At 38.0% G+C, this 12,299-nt stretch overlaps 1 protein-coding gene across 12 annotated transcripts in view; it reads right to left on the bottom strand.

The window, feature by feature from the left end:
* Positions 1 to 12,299, bottom strand: part of MAPK8 (mitogen-activated protein kinase 8) — a 52,295-nt gene that overhangs the window by 17,433 nt on the left and 22,563 nt on the right. For all 12 annotated transcript variants that reach the window (XR_012623997.1, XR_012623998.1, XR_012623999.1 and 9 more), the window contains exons 2-5: positions 9,077 to 9,242; positions 6,282 to 6,411; positions 5,004 to 5,062; positions 4,750 to 4,888 (exon numbers count right to left, since the gene is read on the bottom strand). Coding sequence is in view for 9 of the 12 variants with exons in the window: in XM_074830837.1 (XP_074686938.1) it covers positions 4,750 to 4,888; positions 5,004 to 5,062; positions 6,282 to 6,411; positions 9,077 to 9,198 (450 nt within the window). In the remaining 3 variants the exon portion in view is untranslated. The remainder of the gene's footprint in view (positions 1 to 4,749; positions 4,889 to 5,003; positions 5,063 to 6,281; positions 6,412 to 9,076; positions 9,243 to 12,299) is intronic.

Raw genomic sequence — 12,299 nt, 5'->3', positions numbered from 1 at the left:
TATAACTGCTAAGATAAGCACAAAGTACTCTGTGGTTCACATTTTTAAAAGATAATACTGCTAACGTTAAACCCCACATATACAACTAGGTTACTGCTATAACTGCAGATTCTTTTCCCCCTGCATTAATTCATGTGCATTCAGCAGACTACAGAATTAATTCCCTTATTGTGCTTGTAGATTTATACAGCAATTAAAGAAGGAAAATACAACCAGCATTACAAGTTATGTTAGCAATGTCTGAAATAAATTGAGGTTAGTAAGAAATGTTAGCTCTGAGGAAAGGTCGAGATACTGCTCACTGTTATTACTACTATGCAGAACATACGTAACATGACAATTGCTGACATCTTTGATGCAATAATCATCTCGATACGAGAATTATTAAAATTAGAACATGAATGTAAAAAGTAAAAGGTTTCTTTGCTAGGAGGCTTCATTACCTCTTTTGAACCAATGCAGATGTTTCTCTGAACAGGAAGGAAATCCCCAGGCTCATACAGATTTAGTTTCCCATTTAGGATTTGGGTTTATACTAATTTTGGTAACCAAACCCAAAAGGACACCATTGAAAAACTGACAGAAATTAACACAATAATTAAATTGGAGTGGAAATTGCCCTGATACAGCTTCAGATCATGTTAGTTAGAAACTTGATAACTGTATTTTCTTCACTTGAACCTTAAAACCACATTGACAATATTGGCTTTACAACATCTATTTACACAGACACTACAGAGGCATACTTGTCCATTATCTCAGGGAGATCTTACACACATCTGAATGTCACAGAGCAAATATTACAGAGTAACTTCAGAATAACTTTGTCATAATAAAACCACTCACAGCACACAGGCCAACATAGATAAGGCTTGGATCCTTTCTGCCTACACTCTACTAAGATTGAGAGAAAAACCCGAGATGTGGCAGAGGACTCCAGCATTTGAGCTGCAGGGATTTGATAAGCAGCCCTATCTTCCACTGTTTCATAAGACTTAAAAGTGGCTATCTGCAAGATATATGTAGTTTTCATATGTACTTGCATGGCTTTCAGTGAACTCCTCAGAAAGCTAAGAAATCTGCATTAAAGACAGAGAGGAAACCATGAAAAAAGAGTTCCAGAACAATAGAATTTTAATGGCTCATTAAGAGTCCTGCACACTTACATATTCACACATGCACTTCCAAATCACACACACAAAGCCTCTGCAGACAACTCTGGTTTGAAAGATTATCAAACGCCACGAATGAATTAAGTATTATAAGGCATTCCAGCTATTTAATATGCATGTTTCAGATTCTGCTACAATCCTGTTTATTCTTGCACACTTCTATTATTTGGAGGATGTTCACTGCAGAATCTCAGGTGCATGCTCATAGTATTAACTATACTCATTCTCCCCAAAGCTGCAGGATTAACACTGAAAACATTAAGAGATCTTCCCTTTGCAAGAGAAAAATCACTACGAGGACAAAAAGCAAAAGCTTACAGAGTACTGTCCATCCTTAATTTCTGAACATCATGTAGTTGTCATGAAGCCTAGGAACATGTTGTAATTTGGAATACAGAACTGTCCTTCAAAATGATGGAGGTGAGAGTTGACTTACACTGCATCCAAATTCATGAACCAATACCTCTTATGTTTTAAATAAACAAGGACTCAAAAGCTCCTATAAGAATCATCAAGTTAGTTAGGCTGTATAAATATATCCAGAACCTATAGCAGAAGATATCTAGCCTAACCTTGAAAATGTAAAATGTCAGTGCCTAAAAATCAGAGATTATTCATGGCTGTCTCCCCATTAACCGGACAGGGAGAGAGGGGCATCTCCCTTTTCCCTTTTTAATGAAAAATTTGTGTGAAGGGCTTCCATAATTAGGCACCTTTGTTAAGTGCTCAAAATCAAACAGAATACGATCTTTCAGAGCCTCCATGCAAGACTAATGAGACACTTTGTGTCCTTCAGCAAGTCAGTGAGGCACAACTCTGCAACACTGATCATTCATCCTCCTCAGGCTGTGAAATATAAATGAATGTGTACTTCTACGCTTGCTGGAAACTCCATCTCTGCAAAATGTTTTGAACACAATAATGTTCATTTGCCAACATCTGTTAAAGCCAGTGTACAGCTATAGTCAAATCTTTACCAAGATCAAATCTTTATCCACTGATTGGCATTTAACTATGCCCCCTACAACTTTGAGGTGAAATGGTCTGAAACTCTTTGTGTTTGACCTCTGCCTTGTTCCGTGACTGTAGTTTGCTATGAAAAAAACCCTTATTTCTATGGCAGGCATTATCCAGTGTTACAGGCACATATACAGATTGTTGTAATTTTAGTCATTCCGCCAGCTTTGAAAAAGTTACTGAGATGCTGAGATTATCACAGCTGTATCAGAAGCTGAAGAACCCAGTTAAAAACCATGTGAAACTACCAACACCAAAAAAAGCTTAAAGTTTTAGAGGTCACTGAAGAAGTACACTAGATGCATAGCCAGAATGCTTCACAGGCAGCCACAGTTCTGCAGACTACGTTTAAGGAGTAACTAGTTTCAACAAAGTAATTAGCTTTAGACATTAGGGACAGTGGTGCTGAAAGCCCAGAAGAGTGGTATAAAGGGTTACTATTGCAGCTACCTGGTCCATGAGAGATATGTCCCTTTTAAAGCATGCCCTCTTTGTCTTCTGAGGTTTTGTTTAACCTGTTCCACAGAGAAACAGGATTTTGATACTTTACACCTTGAACTACAGAGGCTTAATACAGACAGCAGGTAAGTAATGCAAACGTTTTGCCTGACATACATAATCTTCTAAAAAAAGCTGAGAAGCTGTCAGCTGAAAATCTACCATGAAGCCATGCAAGTGAAATGTATCTGCCCATGTCCTTCAAAAGCACTCATGCATACGTGTTACTATTTACATAGCAATTGTATCTATAGCCTCTTTGGAATAGGTTACCCCTGCACTTCATATTACTGCACAATATGAAGCATTTCAAAGATTTCACCTGTACAGAGGCAGGATCTATCCTCAAAGCTGTCTTTACTCCTGCCTAACAACTACCTGCGTAGTAACTTCTTTTCTATAAATGTATGACTTCTACAGGCTCAATGGTTTGATGTCCACTTTATAGGTGTACAAACCACCCTTGAAGCACGTGAAGTTTTAGAAGCTCCCTCCTGCCTGTGCTAACATCTACAGGAAGAGACACTCTTACATTCCCTACTCTAGCATGTCCATACAATATGCAGTTTTCCAAAAATAAAAAAGACTTAGGAAAACCCACACCGTTAAACCTGCATAGCAAAGTACTGAAGAGACCAGAAAATGTGAAGCTGCATGCAAACCCATTATTTCAGTCCCACAGGCACATGCATTAGGACACAAAGGGCTGCATAATATCAGTCATATGCAATATAATACCACAACTGTGGTAAGTGAAGTAATGCAAGAAGCCCACCAACCTGTCTTAATTCCCACAGGCAGACCAAGAAGCACAGGGTGCAATGCCTGGTTGCAGGCGATGTTTCTACCTACCTTCCCTTGCCCATCTCTTTCAAACACAACAAGCAGTTCAAGGCAAACTGCACACAAGAAGGAAGCCTTCACCTTTCCTCTCTGAGCTCCTCACTGGAACGAGTCAGCTGATGAGTACTAGACCTAGCTGAGCAAAAGGAAGCAGTGTTTGGCCATTCAAACCATATTCTCTACTCAAACATTTGTTCCAGTGCCCTTGACGGAAGAAGAGCACACTGAACGGGAGTGTCATATTGCCAGATCCAGTTTGTGGGCCATTCAACACCCTGGTCACAAGAGGTGAACTACTGAACGGGACAAGCATCCTAACAGCAATTCCTGTGGTAGCACTCAGAATTGCCATTCATGATTTGCTTTGCTCTGTACATCATCCATGAGGAACTGTGTAGTAATGACTTAAAGTATCACACATGAATAAGTTTAATTATATCTTCTGCATCATTTCAGAAATTAAAACTTCAAAAACTCTCTAAAAAAACTACAGTGAAAAATGTAGCACTATAGAAATACAAGCTTACAATTTCCCCAAATAGCAGAGATTATATCTGAAAAGTTATAACTAGACAATCTCAAGCAACCTTTACATTACATACAAATATATATGAGATGTTCAACTTGAATAGGCAACCTTAAAATCACAATTTCTTGACTGGATTGCAAGACACATGCCATTTAAAAAGTAATAGTCAGTATTGCCTGTGGACTGTCTGAATGCTCTGTGACACACAGGTGTATGAAAGTTCCATTACAGGCCTTTTTCATCATCTGTTTATCTGGAGATTTCAGATACTTATTCATTACTCTGCTAGTAAAAGAGCAGAAATAAAATGGGCAGTTCTTTCAAAAGATGAGATTTCAGGTTTGGTTACCAAAAAAATAAAGGCAGAGACACTTTCAGATAGTCTTTCCTGCCATGACTACTAAAATAGAACATTATATAAAATTAGAGGAGGTAATGTAACTTACTGCAAAGATCTTTATTTGCTCTGTGCAGATTATTATCAAATCATTCAAACACTTAAAAGGCTCATTCCAGAACTACAGTGGAAAAAGCTAAGTGTGTGATGATCTCCTTTCAGCTTTTTCTCTCTGCTTATGGGACAGGATATGGATCACCCTCTGTGCTCATATTACTGAATTTTTTCTGTCTTTTCAATACTCAAGACAAAACCAGGTGTAATGCAAAATATACACAGTTAAATTCACTTACCCGATGTATAATTCCAGCCGAATGCAGATGTTTGATACCACACAGCATTTGATAAAGAAGATAGGACATTCGTTCATGGTCTAGCTCCATCTGAATCACTTGGCAGAGATTTGCATCCATGAGCTCCATCACTATGTAGCTTATGAAGAAAAAAAAATAATCAGATAATACTGCCATTTTATTGTATTCTTTCCCTTGTTCATCTTTCTGCGTGAATATTTTAAAAATTAATTCTCAGTTCAAATCAGACTTACACATCTTGAAATTCTTCCAGGGATTTTTGTGGTGTGAACACATTCAATAGGCCGATTATCTGTAGAAAGGGGGAGAGAAAGTATAATTGTACCATGGCAATAGCAAAGTTGCAAAGTCAACATTTCAAAACCAATATCCAGTATTCTGATGTGAACCTCCTGGTACACACTGAAGCTCAAGATGCTCAGTGGCTCAACCAAGCCTAACATGGTGTAATAGATGCTAATGATTTTAGGATTATTTTTCCTCCACAAATCACAAACAAAAAACACTCTGAGTGTATTAGCAAGTTGATATTCAAAGCTTAAAACCTTAGGAAGTTAGTCAGTCTCCCCCTGCCTCCTACTTTCAGTTTGAAGAGAGCTGGTAATATTTTTATTGCATATGAGGAAAAATAAAAGTAAGAACTGATAAAGACTACCTAAGAGATACCATTTTGCCATTTACAGAGGTGAAGCAACACATGAAAAACATTTTCTTGGAGCTGCTTTAGGACATTTCCCAGTTGCTAAGAATGGATGGCATATGCAGAAACAGATCAAGCTACTACTCTTGAAGAGTCAGACAGGCTTGCAATAGTTTATCAATATACAATTTATGCTATTAGGTAAAAATTCCTTCAGAGAATCCACATATAAACCATCTTTGTCTTGGAAAAAATACAAAATTTTCTCAAGTAGCTAAAAGACAGAGGAAGTCTATGACTCCCTCCCTTCCCTAGCAGCCAGGGGGAATTTTATCTTGCTGAAGTGGGACTAAGAGGGAAGGTGAGGAAGACTGCATACAGTTGTCTCTGAAGGAAGAAAATGGCCAATAGTAGCTCTGATAAATTTATCTCTTATTGTCTCCCCATTTCTGTGATCTGCTCTGCTCCACAGCTTCTTAAGCATCAGACAATTCCTGTTGTCACACCACAACACTCCTAACTCATTCATGCACCAGGAAAAAAAAAAAAATTACTATGGCCTTTTCTCTCCTATTTCTCTAGCAGCAGTAACAGAAACAAGGATGCACTTACCACTGATGGTATTCTTATTTGCCAGCTGTTTGTAAAATGTAGCAACGTAACTGACCCCCTTCCTGAGTTGGCTAGGTATTAAAACTAGTCAATAATACCTCTTCTGTAAGATCCTTCTGTACTTATCATGGAGATACAACCATACAATGAAATCTTTACAATCTACAGAGGATGCCATCCTCTGAAGTCACTTTTAAGATGTACAAAGAATAACCTTCTGGTTAATTCTTTAACATTTAAAGCAGGACACTGCACTCACATTTTTGTGATTAACACACTTCATAAGAACAAGCTCTCTGTAGGCTCTTTTAGCATGGGTTTGGTTCTGAAACGGTCGGCTTAATTTCTTGATTGCAACATTTCTTTCAAGGATGGCATCATAAGCTGCACTGTAATTAAAAATAACATTATTACATCTCAGTGTCAAGGTCCTTTAAGCTGTGGCAGTTGCCACCCTTTTCATATACCTTGTATCATGTCTGCAGATAAACCAGATTTTCAGTATTATTCAGCTTTAGGGAGTATAATAGCAACGTGCTCTTGTATGCTGAGAGATTTAAAATCTAGAAATATTTGCCAGCTTCATAGTATTAACACTTGACAATCTCCACAAAATAATGCAGGAACTCTGCTTCCTAAAATGTCTTACTAAAGATACTGAGTTCTTGCCACTCATTGGCACCCAAGAACAGACAGCCTAAAAAGATCCAAAACATTTCAAACATAAAAAGCACATCAATTTTACATAAAAACTTCACACTGAAAGAAAGGGAGAAAGAGAGTGGAAAACTAGGTTATGTAAAGGTCCCATGCACTTATGCAGCTGCTTAATATCCTCATGACAATGAGAGCATCAATGTCAAGATGAAACAAAAAATAAACGTTAGGGAAGCTTTAACATCTTGATGTCACTGGCTTTTACTTTGTAGAAAGAAAGAGTAACATTTTGTTTGCAGACTAATGCCAAGATTGTCATATGATTCAGTGACACAGGCTGTTTAACTGATGAAGACTGTTAACTGGGGACAACTCCCATACGTATCACATTTCCATGACAGGAAGGCATGGATTTTGTTTCCTGTAAGAGGTAATATGACAGCTGACTACCATGCAGACTCAGGAAATATTTATCAGGTACTAAAAAAGCCTCAGCAGGAAAAATACTGTTTTCTTGTCTCTTATCAAGAATGGTACTCAAACCTAATGAAGAATATCGCCAGTAAATGGTCAGCATCTACTACGTACAGCCAGCTACTTTAAAAAAAAGCATGTTGTCTACGTAGTATGTAGGCTTGAATGATTTTTTCTGGGGTGGGTTGTTTTTTTTTTTTTCCCATGTCAAAACTTCTAGTCACTCTTGAAGAAAAAATGGGAATGGTATATACTGATAACTTTCTTTGGTTTACATTTTCCACTATTTGGAATTTCACCCACCTACCCACAAGATAAGAAATATCTTATGAAAGAGTGGCAAAGAGGTGGCCAGGAAAGATTGCCAACATAGGACTCCCATACCAGTATTTAAACTTCTGCATCCCCAGTACATAATGGTAGACTTAGAGCCTGTTTCAGTACTACATATGGTTGAGCCTTTAGGCCATCTATGTAGTACTCCTCCAAGTTGGATCATTTTTTTTTAAAAAAAGCAAACAAACTAACAGAAAATCCAACCCAAATCACAAGAAAATTTAACCACATGAGCAATCCAGTCCTTCTCAGGGTCATCAGAATAGTTTAACTAAAAAGGCTTCATTTAACACTAGCAGCAATTACAGAATGACACATAATTACACGGTCACAGTTTTCGGACCTCAGGTCTAGGAGGGGCAGTAAATTTGAAAACCAGGCAGTAACATATGACTGGGAATCAGAGAGTAATAACATCTAAAGCTTTTGCAGGCATTTCTGTAGCAACTAAACAAACTCTACTCAAACAACTGTGTATGTCCTCATTATATTAATACAAACTCAAACAAAACTCAGATCAGTTTCCCTGCTGCTGCTACCTACAGACCAAATAATTTTAATGCCAGAAGTTACCATTTCAAAAACAACTCTTTCTAGAGTACTGGCCTTCCCAAGTTTTCATTTGCACTAAGCACACTGTTTATTATTAACCCAGCTAAAACACAAATATGAATTCAAAACCCACCCATACCACACATTCTCTTAACACCAATCAAGACGAGATCAAGGCAGTAAAGAGGTTACAGGAAAAAGTGTTTGAGAAGATTATGCTTTTTCCTACCTTCCTCTTCCTTGATGTTTCTTTTGTATTTTTATGTCCCTGGTTAGTGTCTTAAGAGTTACAATAAACTGAAAAACCTGCAAGTTCCTGTGCTATCTACACCCTTCTCTAGAACATTCAAAAACCTTGCAAGAAGCTTAAACCAACGTTTATCTTTGGGGCAGTATCACTGCACAGGAAACAGTGCCTACAAGCAGCTAGTTGTCACCAATCTTAAATCAGTCAGACACTCTTCAGTCCACACAGCAGGGCTCTTATTCAAAGAATTATATTGTCAACTCATATTTTCCTAAATGGCATCAGGTATTTACATATTATAATGACAGTCAGCATCACAAATGCTCACTAACCACTATCATGGACTACTTAGATTATGAAGCTAAGTGAAACAGTCCCCTAACAAACCATTTCAAGAAGTAAAAACATTTACAAGCAGCAAATGTTATACAGAGTATTTCTGGCTTTTGTTTCACTGTAAGCAGTGTGGTTTAGGATTAGGATTAGTTTCTTTATCCAGGTCCCATCCCAAACCCCGTCCCCCCCCCCCCCCCCCCCCCCACTAATTTATAGGACTCAGCACAGCTGGCTGAATTTGCACAGAAGGGCATCAGTTCAGAAGCAGGAAAGGACATAGGTCAAAAAGCAACAGCCCTTGCTGAGGAGAAACAGCCAACAATTACTATTGCCATTTTGCATGTAAAAGGTAATTCTCCACACTCCTACTCAGTGACATACAACAGTCAAAGGACTCAGAAAATTCTATTAAGGAAACCTAAAAGTACATTTATGTTTTAAAGAAACCTTACCATACTATCCCTTGTGCTCCTGATCCTATTGGTTTTAAGTTTTGATACCGTTTCAGTACAGTGAAAGTAGAGTCTCCAATTTCAACACTGTAGAAATTGTTGTCACGCTTGCTTCTGCTCATGATGGCAACTTAGTTAATCACTTCATCCAAATTTTGCTTCTGGCCTATAAAGACATAAAATTTGAAAAACTAAGATTTTACAACGTATATAATCTGACAAAAGGCAAAATTCTTTATAATAGGTGGAAGACACTTCCAAGTAAGTCTCATATGCAAATGTATGTTATTTTTAATGTCTGCAGGAATGAGATGGCATGTCTCTGAGATGTTTTATTTTTAGGAATGATCCCAAGATAGAATTCTAGAAGGGCAAAAATAATAGAAAAACAAAGGTGAATGGATGGTACCAAATATCTTAGATGGCAATGACAGAAGATCAAAAGTCAGGAAGCTACACGTCATCCAGAGAGCTCCGAGAGTGCTGCCATCCCTTCACACACACACATGCAGCAAGGGAGCAGGGTTTGGACCAGACACTCTCCAGAGGTCCCTTAGAACCTAAATTGTTACATAACCCTGCAAATACAAGAGTGACAAAACATCAATAAGTCTTCCAGACACTGCAATCATCAAAATACTCTTGTCCACAACTGCCAGGAATACCTATCACTGATGTGGAAACACATACAGTCAATCTAGGCCAGAAAAGGAAAATTGGCCTTGCCAGAGACCTCATATACTAGCTCCTATGAATAAAAGCAATAATCAGGGAGAGAACAAGAGTAAGCAAAAAGGATGTATATTCCACCAAAAGCCCCTCATATTAAAAAAAAGCAACATCTCAATGCACGTGTCCACATGAGAAAATAACAGAATGCACGGTGGCTTTTACCGTATCATTTCCTGTCTGTTTGACATTAACTGTGCACTTTTAATGTTCTCTTTACGTGGGTTTTGGGTGTAGCTGTAACAGATGTCTAGTAGAGCAAATTCCTGTTTGACTAGAAGAAGAAATTTTTCCATTTCTTCAAGAGCAACAGCATGCTGTCTTCCTTTGTTACTCACTTCAGGAACATTTTCTCATATTATTATTCAACAGCCCCAAACAGATTCTTAGCTTCCAGATGCCATGACACTATACATTTGTTACATTTTAAACAAGCTTTGAAAATGCAGACAATGCAAATATGGCCTCCACAAATAATCACAACTGTTGTACAAGTAGAATTCTTTTAAGAATCTGTAAACTTACCAAATTCTACATTCAACTAGTTAACCTGCATTCATTTCAGCTACACAGGTGCAATATGAATGAATGTGCACTCCGAAGTTCTAAAAGACACATTTTTAACTATTTGATATATTATAAACTAAAAATGCACTATCTTAATTGGCATTTATCTCAGAAGAAACATCTACTAAACAAGCCCCTTTTCCTAAATACCGTCAAAAAACCGAGCCTCTGTCTCAGAGACTTAACTAAAGGAGCTTGTATTAGTGTATTAGCAGTATTGTTAAAGGCTTCCTTCTCCAGTTTATAGGGGAGGCATTACTGGACAAGAATGCTTGCCTAGCACAAGGAAAACTGTATACAAGCTGGGGATCCAGACTGTAAATGGTAGCTCTGGGGGGTGGTGGTAGGCTTACTGGAGGCAGCCAAAAAGCCTAATTTCTTAGCAATACACAACACTGTCCCCAGCTCTTTCTTTCTTATCCCTTTTATGACTACATCGTTGGACTCTGACTCTTTCTCAACACTTTTTTCACAGATGTACTCACACAAAAGTTGTGGAATAAAGATGCCCAACAAATACAAAATGACAAAAAAATAGCCTGAATCAGGAGAGAGAAAATTTGTTGTGGAAAGTATGATATCAGCCAACCAAATTTCTGAAAATCAGAAAACAAAGAATGAAGACAATAATTCACACAATCTTACATCTGTTCATCATCAGCTGAGGAAAAAACTTCTTAGGTTTACCCACTAAAACTGTATTAAGTGACATTAAACAATGTAGGATTAGCCAGAACAGCTTAGTAGATAGAGCTCTGCTGTTTGGTATCAGCATCAAGATAATGCAAGTTTAATACTTCACTTTGGATAATTCCTCGGAAACAAATGCAGGAAGGACAGCTCCTCTCCATCCATGGTTTTCAGATGAATGTTGACACCTTCCCATTTAAAGGTCAATACTTTGAATAGTCAAAGCCAAGTGTTTAATTGAATTTGCTTTCAATTTGGTAAACTTCACAGGTTCAAAGGATGAAACAAAGCAAGTATAGTTTAAGAAAAGGACCCCAAGAGACCGTATTCTCTTAGAAAAGAATTCCTTTATATTAACAGATTTTACATGTATACCACACATGGTGGTATTACCAAGCAAATTTTATTGCCTTAAAGCTTTGGCATTTGCTATATGTTCAATACTGTAAAATATGCTTGGCAAATATGTACTGGGAAACTTGTATTTACCAACCATTTTATAATTCATAATAGTATTTTAGCATATAGCAGCACATAGAAGAAATTCTTGCTTATTTTTACTAAGGTAAAAAAAAGAATTCTGTGTGCAATCTTTCTGTAATGATGCTTTCACTGCTTTCTGAATATATTTGCAGTCACCTAGATACTGCCTATCACCAGTGAGTCTATCCCACTCTGCTCCAAAGATAAAGAAAAGAAAAATAAACCACTTGTACACTAAGTCTAAACTTCATAATTGAAAAGCCCGCACTCCAGACTACTACAGTAGCTATGCTGATCCTAAAAAAATCAAGTTTGTGTCAAGGTTTGGTATGTAAATTCTCTCTTTCACTTTAGCCAGCAACTGTGTGATGGATAGAGGAGATCCCCAGGAAGCGTTAAGCTCTCATGGTCCATCGCCCTGCACTCTGCAGGTGTCTCCCAAAGCAAAGCTGACAAGGAAGATGGGAAACGTACCCACTGGCCAAAGAGACAGAAAGCACGAAGCACAGTTTTGCCTATACATGAGCATTGGTGCCAAAGCATTTGTCCGATAGACAGCTGCTTCCAGCTTCAGTCACACAGGAGGCCAGCTCAGCACCAGCCCACCATCTCACCCATTCTAGGCTCTCTCCCCTTCTTCCACAACCTTTGTTTTGCCCCTTCCACTCTCTGCTGTGCATGAGGAACAGAAAGCTAACTTCTCTCAAAACGCTGTGTCTTCACCTACCTTTCCATACCCCTGGAGAGTACCAGG

The sequence above is a fragment of the Strix aluco genome, chromosome 7 (genome assembly GCF_031877795.1).
Source record: "Strix aluco isolate bStrAlu1 chromosome 7, bStrAlu1.hap1, whole genome shotgun sequence".
Taxonomy (NCBI): domain Eukaryota; kingdom Metazoa; phylum Chordata; class Aves; order Strigiformes; family Strigidae; genus Strix; species Strix aluco.
The sequence above is the reverse complement of the archived record's forward strand: the minus strand, read 5'-3'. Positions and strand labels throughout refer to the sequence as shown.